The 26,955-nt window shown below is 42.4% G+C and overlaps 1 protein-coding gene across 6 annotated transcripts in view; it reads left to right on the forward strand.

The window, feature by feature from the left end:
• Positions 1-26,955, forward strand: part of scn5a (sodium channel, voltage gated, type V alpha subunit) — a 221,575-nt gene that overhangs the window by 90,379 nt on the left and 104,241 nt on the right. For all 6 annotated transcript variants that reach the window (XM_031904631.1, XM_031904628.1, XM_031904632.1 and 3 more), the window contains exons 8-12: positions 12,326-12,389; positions 20,064-20,205; positions 20,568-20,765; positions 21,037-21,222; positions 22,256-22,639. In XM_031904631.1, coding sequence (XP_031760491.1) covers positions 12,326-12,389; positions 20,064-20,205; positions 20,568-20,765; positions 21,037-21,222; positions 22,256-22,639 — 974 coding nt within the window. The remainder of the gene's footprint in view (positions 1-12,325; positions 12,390-20,063; positions 20,206-20,567; positions 20,766-21,036; positions 21,223-22,255; positions 22,640-26,955) is intronic.

Below are 26,955 nucleotides of genomic sequence, written 5' to 3' on the forward strand. Positions count from 1 at the left end.
CCAAGCCTATGCACTGGTGGAAGTCAGGATTCTGCCCACTGAGCATTTACCCCTATAAAGCCAATCGGTCTTCCAAGCCTAAGCCACTTAGACATGATGGGAATGATTTTCTTTTGCTGTTCAACCATAAACATAAAAACACCAAACAAAATGTAACTTACTCCCCTGATATGTTTGGAGATGCCATTGCTTTCAGATACATGTCAGATCTAAATGTAAGAGAAATATGAGGCTGTAGAACAGAGGCTCTGAGAATTCCGGCTTAGGTCTAATTTAGTCCTTTGTGTTTCGTTTCTGATTGGTTTTTATTGTGATCTGCGCCGGTGCCTGAGTCCTGTCTTGCTCAAGGCAAGTTTGCATGTTCTGGCAGTGATTGCTTCACAAGCAGGATAATAGAGGGCAAAGATTCCAGATGAGATCTCTATTACTGGCGAAGGTGTTACATCAGATACTGTAATCATATCCTCACTGCTCCGCTAGAGCTTTACCTTAATTACTTATCTCGGAATACTTAAAGGGACACTGGAGATAAAACACAGAATGTAACGGGGCATATAGTAACAAACAGCGACCTACACAACCTTTAGCTTATGGGCAGTGTTTAAAGTTGGGGGATTGCTTAGAAAGCACTTGCAGTTATTTGTATATACCTTGATATATGGATCTCACAACAGAAAAGTACAAGGAATTAGATCTCCTGGAACATAATTACAACGTTATCCCCAGAAGGGCCTGCAGAACCGTCTTGCCCCCGGCCAGGTTGTTCTACCCATACCACAATATAATTATTTATTTAGACCTCATATCCGTCTCTGCCTCCCATTGTGATGTAGAGTAGATACCACAATATAATTATTTATTTAGACCTCATATTCATCTCTGCCTCCCATTGTGATGTAGAGTAGATCGTTACAGATGTAGGTTAATGATGTTAGAGTTTACTTCCAATATTGTGGTAGTCTACCCGCACACTAACTTGCCAAAACCATGGTGGTGGTGCTGATGTTCCCTGGATACCTGGAGTGGTATCATTATTGTGATGCATAGTCAGTGTAGGAACCGTACAGCCAACTTGCGTATTATGGGAGCATTACCCTTTTATTTGGCCACAGACAGTGCAACAGAAGTTGAATTTTACTTTCACAGCTGCCTAGATAACATACATTTTAATTTAAATTTGTCCCATATCAGATATTGAGCCTTCTGGAGATAGGTCAGGTACACTGCTCTAGAACCAAGACACATGACCATGATGGGACGTAATTGCATTCATATTACCCTCAAGTGCTCACAACAAAAACTTATAGACAACTGAACTCCATTTCCCACCACTACCCTTAGGCAGAAGTGCTTAGGACGTGGGAGTGAAGGACTTATAGAATCAAGCTGAAGTAGAGTTATAGTAGTAGAGACAAATGAGCCAGAGAAGATGGAAAAAGAAATTCCCATTCAGACCATAGACAGATCTAGAAAGCCTTCTCCCCCTCAAGTTTCTTAGGAATGAGTGTTAATTAAGCTTAATATACCCCATGTAATTATTTTATCTCCCATTTTTGTCCTGCATGTGTTATAATATTGTGCTGATTTTCAGAAGAGAACGTTTTTGATCTCGATGTGTGTCTTTTGAATTCTTGTTATAGAAAAACATCTAGACCGTTGGTGTCCAACTTTTTCCATGCAGTGGCCACTTTATTCACTATACTCTATGTTCAGGGTTCATTATGAAATGATAAAGTCTTATAGTTCGGTGGAGGTCTTGAGCCATCTTGGGTCGTAAACATCTCTTGAGGAACGGCCCTGATCTAGACTAATTTTTTTTGCTTTAAGCTATACAGGTCATGGCAAAAATCAAATTTAATTTCATGAATTATACTGACCATTTACATTTATTTTATTTCTTTTGCCTGTCACTGAAAAACCAGGCTAGCGACTGCTGAAAGCACCATGAATATCACAGTGTGTGCCTGTTAGGTCCTTCTCTTAAGTCCCTGAAGACTCTATTTGACTGCACTATTTTGCCCATTGGTCTCACATGACAGATTTTCCACTCTCTCTGACAAGCCAAGTTATATGTTCTGAGCTTGAATTCAGCAGAGGATCTTCTAACTCATAACCCATGGAGATCCCAGCGTGTGTCTTGCATTTCATGAAATAGGATTGTTTCTCTGGTCTAATGGCCTTATATCTAGGATTGTAAACAAAACCTCATTGCGTAAAGTGCTGGGAATTATTATGTGTGCAAGTGTATAGCTGGCTTCAGTTCTAGGTCCTTTGATCTCCATGTGGCCTATGCTAAGGATATCTATATATTTTATATACATGCAGTCAGGCCTGGACTGGCAATCTGTGGGTTCTGGCAAATGCCGGAGGGGCTTCTGTAAGGTGCCATAGACACTCACTATTTATTTAAATCCCAGGACATTGATATGACTGAATTTGAAAGGTCCCATTTATAAAGTGTCCGATGCAAAGTGAAACAGTTGCACCCAAACCCATAATTTTTTGCATTTTGCTCCCTGACCCACACATAGCACCTCAGATACAGGTCTTTGAGCTCTAAAATGGAGTGCAAGTTCCTGTGCTTCAGTCATAAATACAGCATTGTGTCTGCACTGGGCAGCTCTGTATGTATGAGGCACGGGCGGGGGGCTGTGGGCGGGCGGGGGGCATCCCCTGCTTGGCCTGTCAGTCAGATGCACAACCTAGCGAGTGCCCATGTACAAAACACACAATGGGGCCTTGATTTACTACCTGGTAAATTTAGTGCAACCCTACAGTGTTGCAAATAGCATTCACAGACAGCATTTGGCAATAATATTAATTGGATACAGCATTGTAAAATGAAGAGGACTTTAATTTTTTCTTTAGTTTAAATATATTTAAGAATTTTTCATTAAAATCTCCTGTAGTTAATATTGCGTTTAGATTTTTTTCTGTTCCTTTGGGGATCAGAATACATTTTCTCTCCAGGGTGGTCAGACCAAGGCACAACACATGACAAAATTGAATATATATCTATATATATATTTAAACCCCACCAAATGCAGCACATGATTAAACACAAAAGGCCCACCATATGTTTCCCAAGTGGGAACAACATGGCCTAAGGGTTGCCCAAAAGCAATGGGTAAATATAGGGCTTTTCCCATGTCACTCCTGTATTGTGCAACGCAAATGACCCCTTGTGCCGCTCTGCCAGGCAGCACTACATATGTATGTATATATGTATGTATCTTTATTTATAAAGTGCTACTTAAGTACGCAGCGCTGTACAGTAGAATAGATTAATACAAACAGGGGGTTATTAAGATAATAGATAAATACAAAGTATTACAATAAAGACAAATAAATAAAAGATACAGTTGCGATAAGAGTCAAAAACACAAGAGGATGGAGGTCCCTGCCCCGTAGAGCTTACAATCTATATAGGAGGGTAACTTACAGACACAAATAGGCAAATATAAGTGCTGTAGGTCCCAGTGGGAAATATAGAAAGAGGGGTGCTTATTCTGGGAGTGCATAGAGTTCCTTGCTAATCTTGGGGGGGTGGAAAGGTGCAAAGAACAGAGACATTTCCGATGCTCCAGCTGAAACTCCAGCTGCCCCCCTGCCAGCTCTTGTGCTCCGATGGGGGCAATAGTGCTTTCTGCATTGAAAGAGCGAATTTAAAATGACATTTTGACTCTGGCACATGATGGTAGGGGCAACACTAGCAAGTGCGGAAAACATATTTCTTTATTCCTGTTTCTTCTAACCCATTTAAATGTATTGTTTACATTTTTATATATATACGGGAACATAACATATGAACAAAAACATATTAAATATATTTGATTTTTTTTTTTTTTTTAAATTTGAGGCAATCCTGCGCTTGTAGAAATGGCAGTGCATGAAGGGAAAGTGCTTTATTCCCGTGGTGCTGAGACCATACTTCCTTGGGAGTTGCACAAGAGAGATAAGGATTATCCTGAACCATTCCTTGCATAGCACTGTAAATCCTCCGCCCGTGTTGTTTATAGCCTTTCCCTTTAACGTGGAGGCAGCTGCTCTGTAGGATAAGGCTCAATGCCTCCCTGGCTGCTCTGTGAGGGCCACTAACATCAACTCTCTTTAGTTCTTGGAAAAACCTGTTGAGATGCAACATGGGAGGTATAATGTTCCCTTAATAGCCGGAGTGCTGCTCACAAGCACACGCGTGCGTTACGCCGGGATTAGAGGCGGTGTTTAACCCATTCTGTGCCAAAGCATAAGGCACTTTGGCATGCTGGCACTTTTATATCTGACTTTTTATTCCTGGCTGGCACTTAGAGGGTTAAAGGAAAATACAGTAACCAATGAACATTAGTCACATACACGCATGGCCATCTGTGCAATCCAGTCATTGGCCAAGGTTTCAAAGGATTGGATCAGCCGTACTCAGGGTCGGACTGGGGGGTGCAGGGCCCACCGGGGCTTCCGTCCCAGGGGCCCTACAGGTGCCCCAGCCAGGCGTTTCACCTACCCCCCCAGGGGTCCCCCTAACCCCCCCGCAGGGCCCCCACCCGACGTCCTCCCCGAGCGCGTATAAATTGAACAGTAAGTAGGGGGAGCGCCGGCAAAGGTCGGACTGGGCCGCCGGGATTTTTCCCAGTGTCCCGACGGCCCAGTCCGACCCTGGCCCTACTGGTGGTCAGATCAGATAAAGGAGTATCTGTCATGGTAGAAAACTGACCAGAGGGATGTCCAACCTGCAACTCTGCAGCTCTTGTAAAAGCGGGTTGTTCACCTTCGAGTTAATCTTTACTATGATGTAGAGAGTGATATTCTGAGATGATTTGCAATTGGTCTTCATTTTTTATTATTGGTATTTCTTTAGTTATTTCACTTTTAGTTCAGCAGCTCAGTTTGGAGTTTCAGGAGTTATCCGGTTGCTAGGGTCCAAATTAATTTAGCAACCAGAGAGTGGTTTGAATGAGAGATTGGTATAGGATTAGAAGAGGGACTGAATAGAAATATAAGTTATAAAAAAGTAACAATAAAATTGTAGCCTCACAGAGGAACAGTTTTTTGGCTGCTGGGGTCAGTGACCCCCATTTCAAAAGTGCAAAGAGTTAGAAGAAGTAGGCAAATACTATAAAAAAAACTATAAAAAATAAATAATGAAGACCAATTGAAAGTTTGCTTAAAGGTGAACCTACAATTCCCAGCATGCTCTGATAGTAAGTTAGGAAATCCCTGATATCTGTATTGAAAGTACCTTACAATATACCCTAAGGCATAGCTGGAAGTTAGTGGGCCCCCTATACCCCCTTTTGCACTGATGACCTATGAGTGGGTGGGTCCTGCTGCAGCCACACCCCCGAGATCCTTTCTACCCCCCTGCTTTCCTTTTGTACATATGGCAGCCCCACTCCTAAATACCCTGCACGGACTCCAAAAGTATCACATTTGTGTCTGAAAACAATGTTTCTTGTTGAGTAAAGTAAAAGTCATTTTCTTGCATCAGTTCTCCTCCAGGTCTGTTAATCAGCTGGCTTCTGCAGGCCCCTTTTTTAATGTTTTTGCTCCTGATGAAGACCCTTTATTGGGTTGAAACGCGCTGGGCTTTGTTTTCTTATGATATGATTTTGTAATTAATGTGCAGATACTTTTTGCTTTTGCGATTGTTTTTGGAGTTACTGAATGGGCTTTCTCCATTGCCTTTGCACCTCTATTGGGTCACTCAGGAGGAAATTCAAAAGAGACTTGAACATGTAAAGGTAAACAAAGGTCCAGGACCAGATGGGATTCATCCCAGGGTATTAAATGAGCTGAGCGCTGTGATTGCCAAACCTCTTCACTTAATTTTTCAGGATTCGGAGACTGGCGGATTGCTAATGTGGTGCCATTATTTAAAAAGGGATCTCGTTCTCAGCCTGAAAACTATAGGCCTGTTAGTCTGACATCAGTAGTAGGAAAGCTTCTGGAAGGGGTAATAAGGGATAGGATAGTTGAATACATTGCAGTTCACAATACTATTAGTTTGTGCCAGCATGGTTTTATGCGTAACAGATCTTGCCAGACTAATTTAGTTGCCTTTTATGAGGAGGTGAGCAGGAACCTTGATGCTGGAATGGCAGTTGATGTCATCTACTTAGATTTTGCTAAAGCGTTTGATACAGTACCTCACAGAAGGTTAATGATCAAATTGAGGAATATTGGCCTAGAACATAATATTTGTAATTGGATAGAGAACTGGCTGAAGGATAGATTACAAAGATTGGTGGTAAATGGAACATTTTCTAATTGGGCCAGTGTGGTTAGTGGAGTACCGCAGGGGCTATTGTGATACTAATATCTACAGTTAGTATTACTGGTTGTATATATATAGTTTATGTATGTGAGTGTATAGATTGGTTAGTATAGGTTGTGTGCTGGGTTTACTCGGATGGGTTGAACTTGATGGACAATGGTCTTTTTTCAACCCTATGTAACTATGTAACTATATGTATTATTTATGACACTCTGGCATTTTGCAATGCATTATTTTAGGAGTCGGAAGCAGCAGTGCAGGGGATTTGAGCAGCCAGACAAATACTGATTTGAGTAATAATTGCACTTACAAATAATTTTAAAGCCATTAAGCAGCAGCCCCCTCAAGTACCAGGCAGTGAGTGTGGAACCCAACCCTCTTTGCCCAGAGAAGCTAATGAAAGTGACACCGGCGCGGCCGAAAACGGTACATCATGTATTCTGCCATTGACTCTTGACATCCGTTTGTGCACTTCACCCACGTGTGACGCCTGACTCAGTGGCCGCTGATTAGTAGGGCTGGAGGAAAAACAGATTCTGCACTCCCTGCTCCCTACAGCAAGAGAGAAGGCAGAAATATCTGTTGCTTCCATTATCTGTCCCTCTCTGTCAGAAAATTCCTGCTCCCCAGATAATGTTCCGGGCCGTGCGCGCTGATAGCCGGCCGTGCTGTCAACATACTGGCACCCAGTTGCTTGGGTAACCCTTTGTTGGTGGGGTCAGGGTGATCCCCATGGGGGAGCCTGTATTCCCTGCTTATTCCTTTCAGTTCTCTGGGCATAAAACTGGCAGCATAGGGCTTCCCCTATAGTAAGCACAATTCAGCAGGAACAGCCCCCTAAGTTTGCTCATAGCCTGTACAGAGAGATACCATAAAACTAGGGCAGCATAGGGATTCCCTGTACTAAGCACTATTCAGCAGGAACAGCCCCCTAAGTTTGCTCATAGCCTGTACAGAGAGATACCATAAAACTATGGCAGCATAGGGATTCCCTGTACTAAGAACAATTCAGCAGGAACAGCCCCCTAAGTTTGCTCATAGCCTGTACAGAGAGATACCATAAAACTATGGCAGCATAGGGATTCCCCTGTACTAAGCACTATTCAGCAGGAACAGCCCCCTAAGTTTGCTCATAGCCTGTACAGAGAGATACCATAAAACTATGGCAGCATAGGGATTCCCCAGTACTAAGCACAATTCAGCAGGAACAGCCCCCTAAGTTTGCTCATAGCCTGTACAGAGAGATACCATAAAACTATGGCAGCATAGGGATTCCCCTGTACTAAGCACAATTCAGCAGGAACAGCCCCCTAAGTTTGCTCAAAGCCTGTGCAGAGAGATTCCATAAAACTATGGCAGCATTTAAGCACAATTCAGCAGGAACAGCCCCCTAAGTTTGCTCATAGCCTGTACAGAGAGATACCATAAAACTATGGCACATAGGGATTCCCCTGTACTAAGCACAATTCAGCAGGAACAGCCCCCTAAGTTTGCTCATAGCCTGTACAGAGAGATACCATAAAACTATGGCACATAGGGATTCCCCTGTACTAAGCACAATTCAGCAGGAACAGCCCCCTAAGTTTTCTCATTGCCTGTACAGAGAGATACCATAAACTATGGCACTTACGGATTCCCCTGTACTAAGCACAATTCAGCAGGAACAGCCCCCTAAGTTTGCTCATAGCCTGTACAGAGAGCTACCATAAAACTATGGCACTTAGGGATTCCCCTGTACTAAGCACAATTCAGCAGGAACAGCCCCCTAAGTTTTCTCATAGCCTGTATAGAGAGATACCATAAAATTATGGCACATAGGGATTCCCCTGTACTAAGCACAATTCAGCAGGAACAGCCCCCTAAGTTTTCTCATAGCCTGTATAGAGAGATACCATAAAACTATGGCACATAGGGATTCCCCTGTACTAAGCACAATTCAGCAGGAACAGCCCCCTAAGTTTGCTCATAGCCTGTACAGAGAGATACCATACAACTATGGCACATAGGGATTCCCCTGTACTAAGCACAATTCAGCAGGAACAGCCCCTTAAGTTTACACAAGCTTGTCAGAGTGGCATTACTTGAATTATTTTTGGGGGTTCCTCATCCCCCAAATCTTTCAAAAAATCCTTTTTGCCCACTTAAATTGAAATTTCTCATCACTCCATACCCCTACCGGGCCCCCAGTGTTCCGCTGCTGCTGGGTAACACCCTTGGGTGCAGACTGTTACCTAGTCAATACTGAAGGTTAATTTATCCATCAGCTCTTCAGCAGCTATGTTAGGATTTGCTACTGTATATATATATATATATATATATATAATATATATTGACATCATGCGTGTGCGTCAGTATTTGAGCCTCTCCTGATTACAAACTGTACCTTATCACGCACCTGTTGCCTTATCTCCCTCCCACGGGGCCATATTTACCTTTCTAAGCAAATGGGACTCTGATGCTTCAACAATGGGCACCAGTAGCTGCGACTAGTGATTGCTCATGAAGGGTAACCAGGTAATAGTCAAGTGTGGGGAGAATTCAGGGGAGGGAGGATAGAACAGGTGCATGTTATATCCCCTCAACATGCTATAGGTTAGACACTAGCACAGCCTGGGTGTTACAGTTTCATATTGCAGTTCAGTTATGCATTTACTACCCCTTTGGCCACGTCATTTGGAAGCCCCCTCCAAGAACAGAGATAACTCTATGGGGACCAATGGAAGTTCATTATTTCCCCTTTGGTCACGTCATTTGGAAGCCCCCTCCAAGAACAGAGATAACTCTATGGGGACCAATGGAAGTTCTTTATTTCCCCTTTGGCCCCATCGTTTGGAAGCCCCCTCCAAGAACAGAGATAACTCTATGGGGACCAATGGAAGTTCTTTATTTCCCCTTTGGCCCCATCGTTTGGAAGCCCCCTCCAAGAACAGAGATAACTCTATGGGGACCAATGGAAGTTCTTTATTTCCCCTTTGGCCCCATCGTTTGGAAGCCCCTTCCAAGAACAGAGATAACTCTATGGGGACCAATGGAAGTTCTTTATTTCCCCTTTGGCCCCATCGTTTGGAAGCCCCTTCCAAGAACAGAGATAACTCTATGGGGACCAATGGAAGTTCTTTATTACCCCTTTGGCCCCATCGTTTGGAAGCCCCCTCCAAGAACAGAGATAACTCTATGGGGACCAATGGAAGTTCTTTATTACCCCTTTGGCCCCATCGTTTGGAAGCCCCCTCCAAGAACAGAGATAACTCTATGGGGACCAATGGAAGTTCTTTATTTCCCCTTTGGCCCCATCGTTTGGAAGCCCCTTCCAAGAACAGGGGTAACTCTATGGGGACCAATGGAAGTTCTTTACTTTCCCTTTTGCCTGATATTGCTGCTCTGAGGGGCCCCACAGAATGGGACGGCCTCCCTTCCTTGAACCCCCATTCTCTGTTGCATGGAGAATTATTTGATTCAGATACCGGCATCTCACACCTACATGCCTAAGTGCAATTATACAAAGCAGGAATGCTCTGTGCTTCTAGTGAGGGGGGTAATATTCATGGCAACCATATACACGCTCTGTATTCTCTGTACGGCCGGCACTGAGCTCCGCCAGGAGCAATCCCCCCACATTATCGGAGAATTAGGCCTAATCAGTACAATGTGAGTCTTAAGAGCTCCATGAGTCACGGCTTTAGGCTCATGTTTTCCAGGGAACCAAACAAATGTAGTTGTGCAAAATTTATACATAGATCTATAAGTATATGGTGTTACTCAGTGGGCAGACAAACCCTCCGCTGTAATCCGGCACTCAGTTTATACCATTTAAACATCTTCATCCAACTTGCTAGAACTTGGGTAACTGGTAGCTTGTACCTAATTTAATGCAAAATGAGAATAGGAAACAAAATGGTTACCTGTAAACTGTGTGTGGAGCTCTATAACCATCACATATAACAGGTTAGCATCTCAACACTGTCTGGGTCAAGGGGTATGTTGACCCATATAAGTAGATTCAATCAGTTCTGATGACAGCTTAAAGACATTTAGCCCTCTTATGGGTAGATTTGATCACTTGACCTGATTTCTGAACAAGCATATTGACCCATATGGTAGATTCTATCACTTGACATGACAGCCGAACCAACGTGTTGAACCCATATGAGTAGATTCTATCATTTGACAGGATAGCCAAACAAGAATGTTAACCCCATATGGGTAAAATTGATCATCTGGCATGACTTCTGAACAAGTATGATGGCCCCATATGGGTAAATTTGATTACTTGACATGAGTCCCAAACAAGCGTGTTGACCCCATATGAGTAGATTTGATCATCTGACATGACTTCCAAACAAGCATATTGACTCCATGAGTAGATCTGATCATCTGACATGACAGTCGAACAAGCATGTTGACCCTATATGTATAGATTTGATCATCTGACATGACAGAGTGACAGCTGAACAAGCATGTTGACCCTATATGTATAGATTTGATCATCTGACATGACAGAGTGACAGCCGAACAAGCATGTTGACTCCATATGAATAGATTAGATCATCTGACATGACAGCTGAACAACCATGATGACCCTATATGGGTAGATTTGATCACTTGACATAACTCCCGAACAAGTGTGTTGACCCCATATCATCATATCATCTGACATGACTTCCAAACAAGCATACTGATCACTTGAACTGACTTGACTTGACCAAACATGCGTTGTTGACCACATTTAGGTAGATTTGATCATCTGACATGGCAGCCAAACAAGCGTGTTGGTTTTTGCCCTTTTATGGGTAGATTAGATCATTTGACATGACAAACATGTTGACCCAATATAGTTAGAATTGCTCATCTGACATAACTTCTGAGCAAGCGTGTTGACCCAGTATGGTTAGAATTGTTCATCTGGCATGACTTCTGAGCAAGCATGTTGACCCAGTATGGTTAGAATTGGTCATCAGCCATGACTTCTGAGCAAGCATTTTGACCTAATATGGTTAGAATTGCTCATCTGGCATGACAGCCGATCCGCCATGTGAAACCCATATGCATAGATTCTATCATTCGACATGACAAACGTGCATGTTGATCCCATATGGGTAGATTTAATCATTTGACATGTCAGTTGAAGAGCATGTTGACCCTATATAAGTACATTTGATCATTTGGCATTACAGCTCAGCCACCATGTTGAACCCTTATGGCTTGATTCATTTTTTCATTTGATGAAAAAATGATATGACCTAAGAAGTGCTTTTTCCCCATTGACATGACAGGCAGACAAGCAAGCTGGCACCATATAGGTTGATTTATCTGGTCCTATTACATGACAGCCAAGCGTTCAGATCTGTATTGAGTTTGGACAGAATTGTCAAAGTCAGAAAAGACACAGGCTCATTGCCCTACCAAGCCCTTGTCTCTAACACGTCATATTTGGACTTCAATGAGCCAAAACAAGTCATTAAAGGAGAAGGAAAGTCATTTTGGCATTTTACTGCCAATAGATTTGCCACATTTGTGCCAACTAAAACAATATATTCTGCAGAAACCATTACCATGCTTGAGCAAACAGCTTTAGAAGCTTTCTCTTTTTGCTTAAGATATCAGCGACCATTTTAGGTTGCTTTCTGCCTGCAGCTCTAGCCGTTATAGCGGAGATCACACATTCCTAAGGGAGGGGGGAGGGAGTTCTTAGCATTCTGGTGGGAGGGGGAGCAGGAGAGGGGAGAGAGAAGAGAACTGCACTGAAATATGAAGTCAGACACTGGAACATCATGTTTACAACAAAGGAGACGATAAATCCTGTGTTTCTTTTAATAGAGGACTCAGTGCAGCATTACTGTAAGTGCTTCTGGCTGTACTTACATAGACCTTTCTGATAAAGCTTACTGAATTTTTAACCTTTTCTTCTCCTATAACCGACCTAGGCACGCCCACAGTACACCCAGATCCTGCCCTTTTTCTTCAAAGCCCCACCCATTTGGGGGTAGAAAGCAGTAATAGTTGAAAGGTATGTTTAAGTTAGATTCATAATGTTTGACTTTCTTTCTCTTGTAGCAAACATCTACCACAAGGATGGAGCCAAGGATGCCTTACTGTGTGGGAACAGCAGCGACGCCGGGTAAGCGCAGGGTTTTGCTCTCTAATACGCAGTCCAATAGAATGGGCGGAGTGAGAATGAGCGGGTTTGATAGAATGGATGTGATAGCCTCTTGGAACTCTTTCTCAAGTTAATTAGAAAGGTAATAAACGCTTTCAGGGTTTAGAATGATGCCTGCTCGCCGTGTAGGGGAATAGCATGTAATTACAGCATCACTCGCTGAAAGAGAGAACTCCGGGATGTTAATTAATGGGTAATTAGTAGGGGCAATTGCATTACATGTACAGTCCAATTCTGCGTTCATCTATTTAAAGAATTTTAGGAAAGACGGAAATCTTTTATTTTTCAATTAAGTCAAAATACTTCCCTTGGTGGAGCGGCGCCTAGAATAGTACTGAAAGGGGTGCGTCATGTGTGATACTGATCCTGTCCGACGGTGAGAGACCTTATAGATCAATACAGAGTTAGGAATTTGGGGTTCAGTAATTATCATGCAAACTATTCCTTTAATGGGCTACCCTAATATGTTTGTTATCTTAGGGGGCTGTTCCTGCTGAATTGTGCTTAGTACAGGGGAATCCCTATGCTGCCATAGTTTTATGGTATCTCTCTGTACAGGCTATGAGCAAACTTAGGGGGCTGTTCCTGCTGAATTGTGCTTAGTACAGGGGAATCCCTATGCTGCCATAGTTTTATGGTATCTCTCTGTACAGGCTATGAGCAAACTTAGGGGGCTGTTCCTGCTGAATTGTGCTTAGTACAGGGGAATCCCTATGCTGCCATAGTTTTATGGTATCTCTCTGTACAGGCTATGAACAAACTTAGGGGGCTGTTCCTGCTGAATTGTGCTTAGTACAGGGGAATCCCTATGTGCCATAGTTTTATGGTATCTCTCTGTACAGACTATGAGCAAACTTAGGGGGCTGTTCCTGCTGAATTGTGCTTAGTACAGGGGAATCCCTATGCTGCCATAGTTTTATGGTATCTCCCTGTACAGGCTATGAGCAAACTTAGGGGGCTGTCCCTGCTGAATTGTGCTTAGTACAGGGGAATCCCTATGTGCCCTAGTTTTATGGTATCTCTCTGTACAGGTTATGAGCAAACTTAGGGGGCTGTTCCTGCTGAATTGTGCTTAGTACAGGGGAATCCCTATGTGCCATAGTTTTATGGTATCTCTCTGTACAGGCTATGAGCAAACTTGGGGGGCTGTTCCTGCTGAATTGTGCTTAGTACAGGGGAATCCCTATGTGCCATAGTTTTATGGTATCTCTCTGTACAGGCTATGAGCAAACATAGGATGTCATTCCTGCTCCCACCCCCCATAACATACCCCTCAGCCAGTTGATCTCCATGTTTTCATTTTGGGTTGCATTATTAAATAAAGCATAGCGGTACCTGATTGGCTATGCTATCCCTTAACATGGCACATGGATTCCAGCTTCTCTGGCCAAAGGAACACATGGCGTTCCCATCTTAGTTACCGGAACACTTTCTATGGAAGCTTGTGGATTCACTTTCCAAAAAACAGTCAAAGAAAGAGCTCAAAGCAACCGCTCAACCATCATTATTGACCAAACTAATGGGTTCTGACTGGGACACTATTAGTGTCAATCACTCCCGAGAACTATCATTTCTGAAGAATATTTAATGCGTTATGGGGAATTAACTTTCATATTTACCTCCCTGCTTAAAATTCTCTAAAGCCTTATAAGATTTTCTTGGATCATATGGATAAATTACAGAATATTTGGCAGAGGGCCGCCATCATCATTGCAAAAGACCAATTAAATGAACCTATGCCAGTGAAAGAAATTGTATTGTTCATTAAAAGCGATAGTATAGGAAGTATAGATCCATAGCTGTCCAGTGTAATTTCCTAATGAAAACAAGAATATGTACAACATCTATATATCTAGACATCTACTGTATCTATCCATCCGTCTGTCTCTCTATCCCTCTCTCATTGGGGCTTTGCTTTCCTAGTTGTGCACAGTGGGAAGGTGCCAAGGCTAATAACATTAAAGGCACCATCAAGGTCAACTGAAACGAGAGGAAGAGGCTGGTTGGAGCCATTAGTTCTCTGATAAAACCACCAGATCATTCAGCAGGGTTTCCTCCACTTTCAGTTCGTCCAGAAGCTTCACATATGCTATAGATTTAATGATTGCATGTATAAATAAACGTTCTCTCTAGATAGGGTTGACTTAACATAGACCATAGATTATGGGTTCTTTAGGGTGTTGTTCCTGCTATCGCTGGTATATTCTCTTAAGGTGGCCATACACGTAAAGATCCGCTCGCCTGGCAAGGTCGCCAATCCAGCGGAACTTCTCCCGATATCCGTAGGTTTAGGCTAATTCGGTCGTTTGGCCCTGGGGACATTATAACTACGGTAATCGGTGCAGACGGTTCGGGGATGCGAATTTTTTAACCTGCCGATCGATATCTAATCAATTTCAGGCCAGATATCGGTCATGCAGGCCCAACGTTGCTGCCCCTACACGGGCCGATAAGCTGCCGAATCGGTCTAAGGGACCGGCAGCTACAATCGGCCCGTGTATGGCCACCTTTACTGTTGGTAACGAAGTCCCACCCACCCATTAAGCTGAATCCCTTCTTAGCTCCTTGTAACAGGATGGAGGGCTGTAGGAGTTGATAAGAAAGAGTGTGACCATTTGGCCAAAAAACAATGACTTCCATGCCATCTCCTGATGTACAAATGTATCCACAAGTCTAAATATATAACTACGGAATAAGCAGATCTTGCAGTTGAAGGGAGCCGATGAATGTAGGAGGCACTTTAAGGCCCTTAGTAACAAACAATTATAATATAGTAGTTGCCCCCAACCAGTGGCTCAGGGGCAACATGTTGCTCCCCAACCCCTTTGATGTTGCTCCAAATTGGCATCAAAGCAGCTGCTGGGTTGGAGGTAAGTTTTGGTTGTAAAAAAACAGGTGCACTGCCAAACAGAACCTCCTATAGGCTGCCAGTCAACATAGGGGCTACCAAATAGCCAATCACAGCCCTTATTTGGCACCCTAGGAACTTTTTTTATGCTTGCGTTGCTCCCGAACTCTGTGTACTGTGTACAAATGGGGCTCACAGGTCAGAAAGGTTGGGAACTGCTGCAATGTAGAATAGGTCTAGGCGATCTGTAACTTTTTATTTTCATCTAGCTGGGTAGGTATCAGAATGCACTTATTTACTTTCCGAAGACAATCACCTACTGTGGCATAACTAGATGTTACTGGGCCCCACAGCAAATTCAGTTTAGGGAAAATGAACGGGGAGACAGATCTCTTAGTATTGCCCCTTGTGCCATTGCCCTAAGACTATAAAAACTTTAACTATAAAACCTAGGCTATAAGGGGGTGATTTATTTTCACGATTTTGCGAAATTCGAATTATGGTGCAAAAACTCAAATGTCTGATATTTATTAAGTGCAAAAAACCTGAAAGCTTCAATGTAAAAGCCTTGCAACTTTAGAAGTCTTTAGACTTTAGAAGTCAATGGGAGTTGTCCAAGGCAAAGTCAAGCCATTTTTTCAATTCAAGATTTGCAGAGTTTACATTTACAAGTTATTTAATGTTTAAATGATTCCCTTTTCTCTGTAATAATAAAACAGTACCTGTACTTGATCCCAACTAAGATATAATTACCCCTTATTGGGGCAGAACAGCCCTATTGGGTTTATTTAATGGTTAAATGATTCCCTTTTCTCTGTAATAATAAAACAGTACCTGTACTTGATCCCAACTAAGATATAATTACCCCTTATTGGGGGCAGAACAGCCCTATTGGGTTTATTTAATGGTTAAATGATTCCCTTTTCTCTGTAATAATAAAACAGTACCTGTACTTGATCCCAACTAAGATATAATTACCCCTTATTGGGGGCAGAACAGCCCTATTGGGTTTATTTAATGGTTAAATGATTCCCTTTTCTCTGTAATAATAAAACAGTACCTGTACTTGATCCCAACTAAGATATAATTACCCCTTATTGGGGGCAGAACAGCCCTATTGGGTTTATTTAATGGTTAAATGATTCCCTTTTCTCTGTAATAATAAAACAGTATCTGTACTTGATCCCAACTAAGATATAATTACCCCTTATTGGGGCAGAACAGCCCTATTGGGTTTATTTAATGGTTAAATGATTCCCTTTTCTCTGTAATAATAAAACAGTACCTGTACTTGATCCCAACTAAGATATAATTAATCCTTACCGGATGTAAAATAATCCCATTGGGTTTAATTAATGTTTTATTGATTTCTTAGAAGACTTATGGTATGAAGATCCAAATTCGAATTAGAAAAATTGATAGGGAAAGCAAAGGAAGGGAAATAATATTACACTGACCTCCTACTCTATACAATAGGAGAGTACAGAAGGTAAATTTAAAGTCTATAAAGTAAATTTGCCCTTGGATTCTTTTTAGGAGTTCTTTTTGTCCTTCTGGTTGTTTAGGCCCTGTTTGGGCTCAGCCAGACTGTAGCATTGATTCCATCTAGCAGTCCTTACCAGTCAGGATGTGTTATCCTTAATGGACCTAGATAAATCACTTGGCCGGTGCTGTCAGCAGTATCTGTCAGTGTGTTGAGTTATAAGAGAACTTCTTTTGGAGTAGTTAAACCTCAGAGAATAATGGCTACCTATTCAATCGAAACCCTTTCAAATATCTATTTGAGTCAGAGGCCTGGGAACATGTAAGAGCACAGAGCTTCACATTTAGATACTCAACTTCTGAGGATTGTGCTTAAAATAAGCCCTAATATGGGCCCCGTGCTGTGTTTATACAAAGGCCTTCTATTCCCTATATACGCTCATATGCCCCTGCAGGAGCAGGCTCAGTAAACTGTACTACCCACCATAGTCTGATGCTATGTCTTTGTACAGGCAGGGAGGCAACCCAGGGGGCTGTGTCTGCTCAATGTTGCTTGGTATTAAGGTATTATCTGTGCTAACGTGGTTTCCAAGTATCTCTCTGTATGGCCTGTGATTAGTGTTATGGAACTATTCTTGCAGAACTGTATTTAGTACAAGAACAGTGGCCCTGGGAAAAAACCCGGTGGGCCCCGGCCTTTCTGGATTTTTTCCCGGTGTCCCGGTGGCCCAGTCCGACCCTGTTCTTGTACTAAAAAGGTATCTTTCTGTATAGGCTATGGGCAAATTTAGGGCATGGGTCTTACCACCAGGGTTTTCATGGCACATCCCTTGATTATGGCCAAATCCACTTTGGGCTTCTTGTAAGGGGCTTATACTTAGGGTTCGGTTTCACAGGGACATCTATGTACTTTCTTGCCCTTACTAACCCTCTCCCGTCTTAATTGCAGTACAATAATCCCCCCCCAGTCCCAAGTTCAGGTGGGCCCAGACAACATACTGCCTCTACAATTCTGCTGCCCTAGGCCTGGTCTTTTGTGGACTTTCCACAAATGAGGGCCTGACAATAGTAGGACTATTGAAGGCTTTAAGGAAGCTTGTTTGGCTTCTTCTAAGAGAATCATAACACTACAGGGGAGCTATGGGAAAGGTTATATACCTAGAGTAACTGAACGGCTCAGTTTGGGTTGCCAAATACCAACCAAGGCCAATATTATAAATTTAATGGCAATGTACTTGTTATAAATAATGAATTTGCAACAGCCTGCCTCCAATCCACTCCCAGCCTGCCCCTTTCTAGCTTTCATACTCACCAAACCCTCTTTGGATTCCATGCTGGATGATGAAACTTGAAGTTGTTGCTCTGCCCCTGTGATGTCACAACCCTTCCCTATTGCATCATGATCCACCCCCATTTGTGCCGTTCCCCCCACTTGGCTGGTACAGATATTATAAAAAGATGGTAAACCTAACCTCAATCAGTGCAACAGTGAAACAGCAAGCTTAGGTAATGGCACCTCCATATTGGCCATCAGGTAAGAGGAAAACAATCGCCATGGTAATATTAGCCATTAAACTAGTATAAAGGGAAAAAAGGGGTCCGTGGGCCTTTAATGCTGAAGGCCGAGCCCATCATATGTGACATTCTGTTCGATTCTGGCTTCTGGCTGACAGCACCAACATTCCCATGGCAGTGTTCCCTAGGTCATTCTAAAGCTGAATGTCATTCCGTTAGGCAGGCAGTGGCTCCCAGCAGAACTGGAAATCTTGGTTGGCGAGACAGTCTGGAGTTATTCTACAGCCACTCTGGAGAGACCCTCGCATTCGCTTCTTGTCCGCTCTCCAAAATCTCTCATTTATTGTAGTGTGTTCTGAATTAACTTTTATTGGCTGTGATTACCCTGCGCATATGCAAAAGGGCTCCAAATGCACCGGACACAGCGGCTTGCTTAAAACTCGATTTTTATTACTCCATTTAAAAACAATACGCCTGACGCGTTTCGTGTAAATATACACTTAATCATAGTGATTAAGTGTATATTTACACGAAACGCGTCAGGCGTATTGTTTTTAAATGGAGTAATAAAAATCGAGTTTTAAGCAAGCCGCTGTGTCCGGTGCATTTGGAGCCCTTTTGCATATGCGTGATTTCGCCTTCCCCAGCTACAGGTTCGGGGCTCTGAGCACCTGAACCACTTCTGAACAACGGTGAGTTCTTTGCATTTAGGATTTCACATTGTGAGAGCTGATATGATGGTGTTGGGAATTTGACCTATATCAACTGTGAGACAGATCCGGGGTTTATACACCCGGATCTCTCTTTTGTATTTGGTACGTTTTATTTACTTGATTTCCTGACATTTGAGACATTTAGGTTAAATTAATTGAGCCATTTCTAAGTTTAGATTACTACCATTTCTTAGTTTGTAGTTTATTGTGATTACCCTGCGAGCTAGCCTTAGCTTTTGGGGAAATAATAAGTATTGTCCTAATGGAATATTAATTGTTACGCAACACACGTCTTCGTTTTGCAATTATGATATTTGATATTCTATGTACCTATTTCATTCTGGAATTGTAATACTGTCTCTTTTCTGGAATATAAAAGGGACATGGGTGGGGCGAGGACCCTGAATATTCCAAAGCAAGACCAATTGTGTCGTTTGTACATTGACAGAAACAGTAGAACCCAGATTTTACGTTTCTGGAAATGGCGCCATTTTTTTACGGTCCCTTTTTTCCCGGATCTTATTTTTTCCTGGAATTTATGCGGTTTTTATGCCGTCCCCTGGGAAACTTAAACTCTGTGAAAACATTGGCTAATTTGCCTTTACAGAAAGGGTTTAGACATTTCAACTCACATTTCCATTACACAGAGGCCCCCACTAGTCCAATAAATAGTGACTGTCTATGGTATATTACAGCAGCCCCTCCGGCATTTGCCAGACTCCACAAAATGGCAGTTTGGGCTTGGTAACCCAATAATATGGTAGGTAGAAAAAAAAATCTAAATAAACTTGGAATGACATGTCTTTAATGAAATCTAGAAATCTAGGGGCACACAATTGTTCTGATGTTTAAGCCTATGTGAAGATGATGATGGTTCAGTCACCTTTGCACAATAGTAATTGAATACAAAGAGGAGGAGATGGAACTGGGAGCATATTTGTCTATAAATAAATAATGTTGGATTATAGTGGGGGAACCTATTGCAATCTGATTGGGAGTTGTATTTATTATAAGGTTTTGTATAAAGCCAATATATCTGCTATGACTTATTCCTTTGCTTCTCCTTGGTCCTTCTAGGAAGTGCCCTGATGGGTTTATTTGCATGAAGACTGGCAGAAACCCAAATTATGGCTACACCAGTTTTGATACGTTTGGCTGGGCATTTCTTTCCCTATTCCGCCTCATGACGCAGGACTATTGGGAGAACTTATATCAACAGGTATGAACTTAACAACTCAACTTCAATCCTTACTTAAGCTATTGCAGGTCTGCTCCTCATTTGTGAGGGGGGGTTCCCTGAATTCTATCCAAGGAGGGGACCCTTCTGCAGATTTTCTGATTCCTTAGAGAGCGCTAGCAGGGAACAGAGTAATTCCACCTTCTATACTGGGTCATACCGAAGCCCCCCTGCTTCCCAAGGCACCCCTACCTGGCTGGGAACTAATACTCCCACCTATACTGACCCTGCCCATCAGCTATGGCCTTTACATACATGGACTTCTATCTCCCCTTATAACTGCTTATGTTTTACCAAAATATTATCCCCATCTGTAAGTTATAAGGATATAATTGTTGTTTCAGACTCTCCGAGCAGCAGGGAAGACATACATGATCTTTTTCGTCTTCGTCATCTTTTTGGGTTCTTTTTACCTTGTAAATTTGATCCTGGCCGTAGTGGCTATGGCGTATGAAGAGCAGAACCAAGCCACCATTGCCGAAGCAGAAGCGAAAGAGAGGGAATTCCAGCAAGCCATGGAGCAATTAAAGAAAGAACAAGAGGTTAGCACATGCTCACACACTAAATCTTCCTTGACACCATCTATCTATCCCTGTACCCCAGGGTCAGACTAGCCTACTGGGATACTGGGAAGAACCCCAGTGGCCCCCGATCCAGGTGGGCCCTGCTGACTGCCCACAAGCCCCAGGTACCCCAGTCCAACACTGCCCTACCCAACCCAAACTACCCAAATGCCACCATCACATAGATTGGCACATTTCATTTTTCTTACTAAAGTTGCCAAGTACTTTATTATCTTTCCTTTATAACCAGGCATTAGCCAGCAAGGGACCAGATGCTGCATCCCACAGTTCCTGTGAAATGTCACCATTTAGCTCTAAAAGTGCCAAAGAGAGGAGAAACAGGAGAAAGAAAAAGAAATCCTCAGAAACGGAAGAGTATGGGGAAGATATGAAGCCCCCCAGGGGTGAGATGGATGAGGAGAGTCTCCGCAAGATGGTAATCCTACATTCTGAAACGTGAATTAGAATCACATTTCTCTGCTCAGGTTCCTTAAATGGTTTCAGTCTCCACTTTTTGGATTTTATGGAGTGTACTTCAATAAGCAATGGAATAGCTCTCTTAAGGTGGCCATACACAGGCAGATTTTAGCTGTCGATTTGTGTTGTTCAAATCTACCTGTGTGGGGGCCTACCCGACCGATATCTGGCCTAAAATCATCCCAGATTTAGATTGGGCTGGTTTAATTTTTCCACAAAATTAAGGGCCACAGATCAGGTCCTCGCTCCAATGGGTCCTATTCCAGTCATTTTAATTAATTTGCTTGGTCCTTGGGTCAAACAATCAAATCATTCCAGTATAGCCCACCTGGCAAGATCTGCAGATCCGCTTGTTTGGCCAAATGAGCAAATCTTATGGTGTATGGCCACCTTTAGTCAACAAGTTAGATTGCTTACTTGACTTTAGCAAGCAACAACTTCAGTATTTGGGGATACACTGGGTGCCAATTTAGTCATTCTTGTTCCTCCTGATACTGGAGATCAAGGTGATTCCCTTTCCAGTCAATGATTAAAGCTTGTGCAGATATCATTCAGGCTGTTTATAAAGCCTGTGGCCAGTGGGGTTTTATTGATGCCTAGGGTGATTTGATTGTCTTCAGATCAACCAATTCAGTTAAGCTTGTGGTTCAGGCCCGTACTTCAATATAGGCCCTGGCATTTCAAGTACACAGAGGCCCAAACAGCCCCCCAGCAGCCCAATAAATAGTGAGTGTCTATGGCACCTTACAGCAGCCCCTCTGGCATTTGCCAGAACCCACAGATTGCCAGTCTGGGCCTGATGTGGTTGAATTTGTTTTCAAATGGTTGGTGAGCAGGCCTAATGACTTCATGTATGACTTGCTTTAGGCTGAACCAGCAACACCTTCCTAGAAGCTAGGGGCAACAAAAATAATCTGTTTAGCCATTAATACTCAGACATTTCCAGTGTACCCCTAATTTGTACCATTTTTTTCTGCTGATTTTCTTCCTAGTCCATCCTTGGCATTGGTTTTGGCCCTGGTTCTGGCAAACGCAGGATAAGTCAAGGAAGCATCTTTAACTTTCGATTCCGCAACCGAGACCTCTGCTCTGAGACAGAGTTTGCAGATGATGAAGTCAGCAATGCCAGCGATGGTCACCGAGGATCCCTGCTGGTCCCCCGCGCCGGAAGGCGGCAGAGCACCCAGAGTCAGACGAGCCCTCTTTCTTTTGCAAATACACCCGGCTACACCCAGAATGGAAAGAGAAACAGCTCTGTGGATTGCAATGGGGTGGTGTCATTGGTCGGAGGAGCTGGGACGTATTCCAACCCGACGTCGCCCGGTGGATTACTATTACCAGCTGTAATTGTGGAAAAATCAGGAGCTGAAGAAAATGTAAGTAGAATGATTTATGCTTCTGAGGTCATAGCCTCTGGTGATGTCATGAAGATGATATAATAGTCTTCTTTGTAACTCTATTACTGACACTATCTTGTCTTTATACATCAGCAGCTTGTTTTGGTACGCCCGCTGCCTATTGATAAATCTGCTTTCTCTTTGTGTAACATTGATTTGCAGCTGTTAGTGTCCCCATTGCCATCTCCTTCCTGGCAAAGCATCAGAAATGGTATAGTAATTGCTGCATATTGTCATCCCTGAATTCTATAGCTCCCCCCCCCACCCCATGGGCCCCTTCTTCTCTAAGCTGAAAACCCTATCTGATATGGGACAAAGCGCACAAACGTACAATTGGAGGTTGTGTAATCATGACACGGGCCGGCAAGGAAGGGCACAATGGCTGCCTGAGTGGTCACAGAGGAACGTGATTCTATAGTGTTTGCCTCTCACCACTGAACTCATTTGCCCTTCACTTTATTGATGGCCGTATGGGTGCGAGTATTGTGCGCCGAGTGTTAATTAACATCATCTGCACTTTGCTCCAGTAGCTGTGTAAATGGAAGAGCTAAGCTCTGCATTGGGGAATGGATTCAATGGGCTATCAAGCCATAAATGCAGCCGGGGCTGAATGGCTGTAACTGCCTTACACTGAAATGCAGGTATTATAGTATAGGTTGTTTTCCTTATTACAGTCAATTTCACCTTATATAATAAAACATAATAGGGTATAGTAATTCTGCTCAGGGAGCCTTTTGTGTTTATCCATATGAGTGGGAACTGCCATACTCATCCTCATAGTAGCGGCCGGGTCAGTCCAGTGAGTGACCTCAGTTTCATAATTAGCCATAAGCGATGAGCAAATCAGCTCCTATCCTTGAAAAATTCATGAAATGATGATACATTTGTGAAACACATTGAAGTCAATGGGTGTTTTTTGCACAGCGTTTTTCCCCACAGAATGCATTGAAATCAATGGGCTCCCTCAATCCCAGTCCCATGGCCTGTATATATTACTATCTATTCATCTATGTATATTTTATTGGGCTTTGTATCTTTTGTATAATTTGTTTATCTATTTATTATATATCTGTTCTATCTATCTATCTATCTATCTATCATCTATCTATCTATTTATGCATGTATGTATCTATCTATTATCTATCTATCTATCTATCTATCTATCATCTATCTATTTATGTATATATCTATTATCTATCTATGTATTTATGTATTTATCTATTATCTATCTATTTATTATATATTTGTCTATCTATCTATCTACCTATGTATGTATTTATGTATCTATTTATTATCTGTGTATTTATGTATCTATCTATCTATCTATTTATCTATCATCTATCTATCTATCTAAGTATCTATCTATCTGTTCTGACTGTCTGTCTGTCTACCTATTCTCTATCTATATATTGTCTATGATTTGTCTATCTATCTATTTATGTATTTACCTATTTGTCTATCTATCTATCTATCTATCTATCTATATCTATCTATCTATCTATCTATCTATCTATCTATCTCTCTCTGTGTTATCTTATTTATCTATTATCTATCTATCTATCTATCTATCTATCTATCTATCTATCTGTATGTATCTATCTGCATGTATTTATTTATTTATCCATATATGTATCTATCAATTATCTATCTATCTATCTATCTATCTATCTATCTATCTATCTATCTATCTATCTATCATCATCATCTGTCCTGACTATCTGTCTGTCTACCTATTCTCTATCTATATATTATCTATCATTTGTCTATCTATCTATCTATCTATCTATCTATCATTTGTCTATCTATCTATCTATCTATCTATATCTATCTATCTATCTATCTATCTATCTCTCTCTGTGTTATCTTATTTATCTATTATCTATCAATCTATCTATCTATCTATTTATCTATCTCTCTATCTGTCTAATTGTGTTGGCACTAGAGAAGCCCCCGCCCTGCAGTGGATGCCCCCGCCCTGGGTATATAGACACGTGACAGTGAGAGAGCGGTGAGACTGTGTGTGCCCTATGATTCATTGTGCAGAAGTGTCTCTTCTCCGGCTGTTGGAGAGGCCGATCGAACGCTGCTTTTCTCCTGTTGAGTAGTTTTCCTAATATTGGCTGCGTGTAGCTGAGAGCACTGTGCCTGCTGTAGGGATGGGACATACCATCGACCATGCTAATATATATATATATATATATATATATATATATACAGCTGATGTATAAAGGGGCATTTGCAAAAAAAATCTTTTATTAAACTTGAATGCATTGCCAGTAACTGTGCCCTATTCTCCTAGTTATAGTTCAGCGCATCCTTCCCCCCCCCGCCTAATACCCCCTTACTCCATCTCTAATCCCTGCGCTTCTTGCTGGTGTCTCCGTTACATTTATCCTTTTATTCTTTTGTGGGGAAGAAGATTAATGTTACACGGAAAGACTGTGCAGCATGTTGGCCCTGTCTTCTTAAGTAATAGAGCTTTGTGTTTGCTGATATGGGGGTTTCCCTATGAATGATATTCATCATCCCAGTTCTGAGGATTAAGGCAGCGCAGACAGAAATATTTCATTTCAGCCTAGGGAATAATATAGCAGTGTTGTCTCAACTAACGGAACTATCACGTCACCGGCCCCGGCGCACAATTTGCACCCACCTTGCACCCCCCTTTACTGACCAGTACACCTTGAGGGGGCAGGTCCTGGTCCAGTTGTACTCTTTGCCCCCCTACCCCAGTAGTTAAGCTATAAATGAAATATTATATATCAGGGAATACTTATAAATGTGCTCATAGCCCATACAGAGAGATACCATAAAACTATGGCAGCATAGGGATTCCCCTGTACTAAGCACAATTCAGCAGGAACAGCCCCCTAAGTTTGCTCATAGCCTGTACAGAGAGATACCATAAAACTATGGCAGCGTAGGGATTCCCCTGTACTAAGCACAATTCAGCAGGAACAGCCCCCTAAGTTTGCTCATAGCCTGTACAGAGAGATACCATAAAACTATGGCAGCATAGGGATTCCCCTGTACTAAGCACAATTCAGCAGGAACAGCCCCCTAAGTTTGCTCATAGCCTGTACAGAGAGATACCATAAAACTATGGCAGCATAGGGATTCCCTGTACTAAGCACAATTCAGCAGGAACAGCCCCCTAAGTTTGCTCATAGCCTGTACAGAGAGATACCATAAAACTATGGCAGCGTAGGGATTCCCCTGTACTAAGCACAATTCAGCAGGAACAGCCCCCTAAGTTTGCTCATAGCCTGTACAGAGAGATACCATAAAACTATGGCAGCATAGGGATTCCCTTGTACTAAGCACAATTCAGCAGGAACAGCCCCCTAAGTTTGCTCATAGCCTGTACAGAGAGATACCATAAAACTATGGCACATAGGGATTCCCCTGTACTAAGCACAATTCAGCAGGAACAGCCCCCTAAGTTTGCTCATAGCCTGTACAGAGAGATACCATAAAACTATGGCAGCATAGGGATTCCCCTGTACTAAGCACAATTCAGCAGGAACAGCCCCCTAAGTTTGCTCATAGCCTGTACAGAGAGATACCATAATACTAGGGCAGGATAGGGATTCCCCTGTACTAAGCACAATTCAGCAGGAACAGCCCCCTAAGTTTGCTCATAGCCTGTACAGAGAGATACCATAATACTAGGGCAGGATAGGTATGATGTAATCTAATTGTACAGAAAATGTGAGGTGTATGGTGTCCCTTTAAAAAAACTTTTACGCAACATGCAATAAACACTGTGTTACTGGTATTGGCTGTCTAGTTTTAAAGCTCAACACTAAATACAGTGTTTTGAAAAGCACAGCAGTAAACAATTTAAGAAGCTTTGTCAAAAAAATCAATATATAAATTTTTTTTTCTGCGTCTTGTTTCCTGCAAAATAACATTTGTGGCAAGTGTTTGAAAAAGCTTAATAATGAACTACATATTTACCTACTAACTGTAGGTAGCACAGCAGCTCCAGTAGAAACAGAGGGGATAATAGAGGGGCAGTGTCATAGCAGGTATAGTAGGGAGAGATGGTGCCTATAGTAGCAGTGGGGGGATAATAGCCTCTGGGAAGGGACTGGGGCTGTGGGATAGCAGGTATAGTAGGGAGAGATTGTGCCTATAGTAGCAGTGGGGGGATAATAGCCTCTGGGAAGGGACTGGGGCTGTGGGATAGCAGGTATAGTAGGGAGAGATGGTGCCTATAGTAGCAGTGGGGGGATAATAGCCTCTGGGAAGGGACTGGGGCTGTGGGATAGCAGGTATAGTAGGGAGAGATG

The sequence above is a fragment of the Xenopus tropicalis genome, chromosome 6 (assembly GCF_000004195.4).
Source record: "Xenopus tropicalis strain Nigerian chromosome 6, UCB_Xtro_10.0, whole genome shotgun sequence".
Taxonomy (NCBI): domain Eukaryota; kingdom Metazoa; phylum Chordata; class Amphibia; order Anura; family Pipidae; genus Xenopus; species Xenopus tropicalis.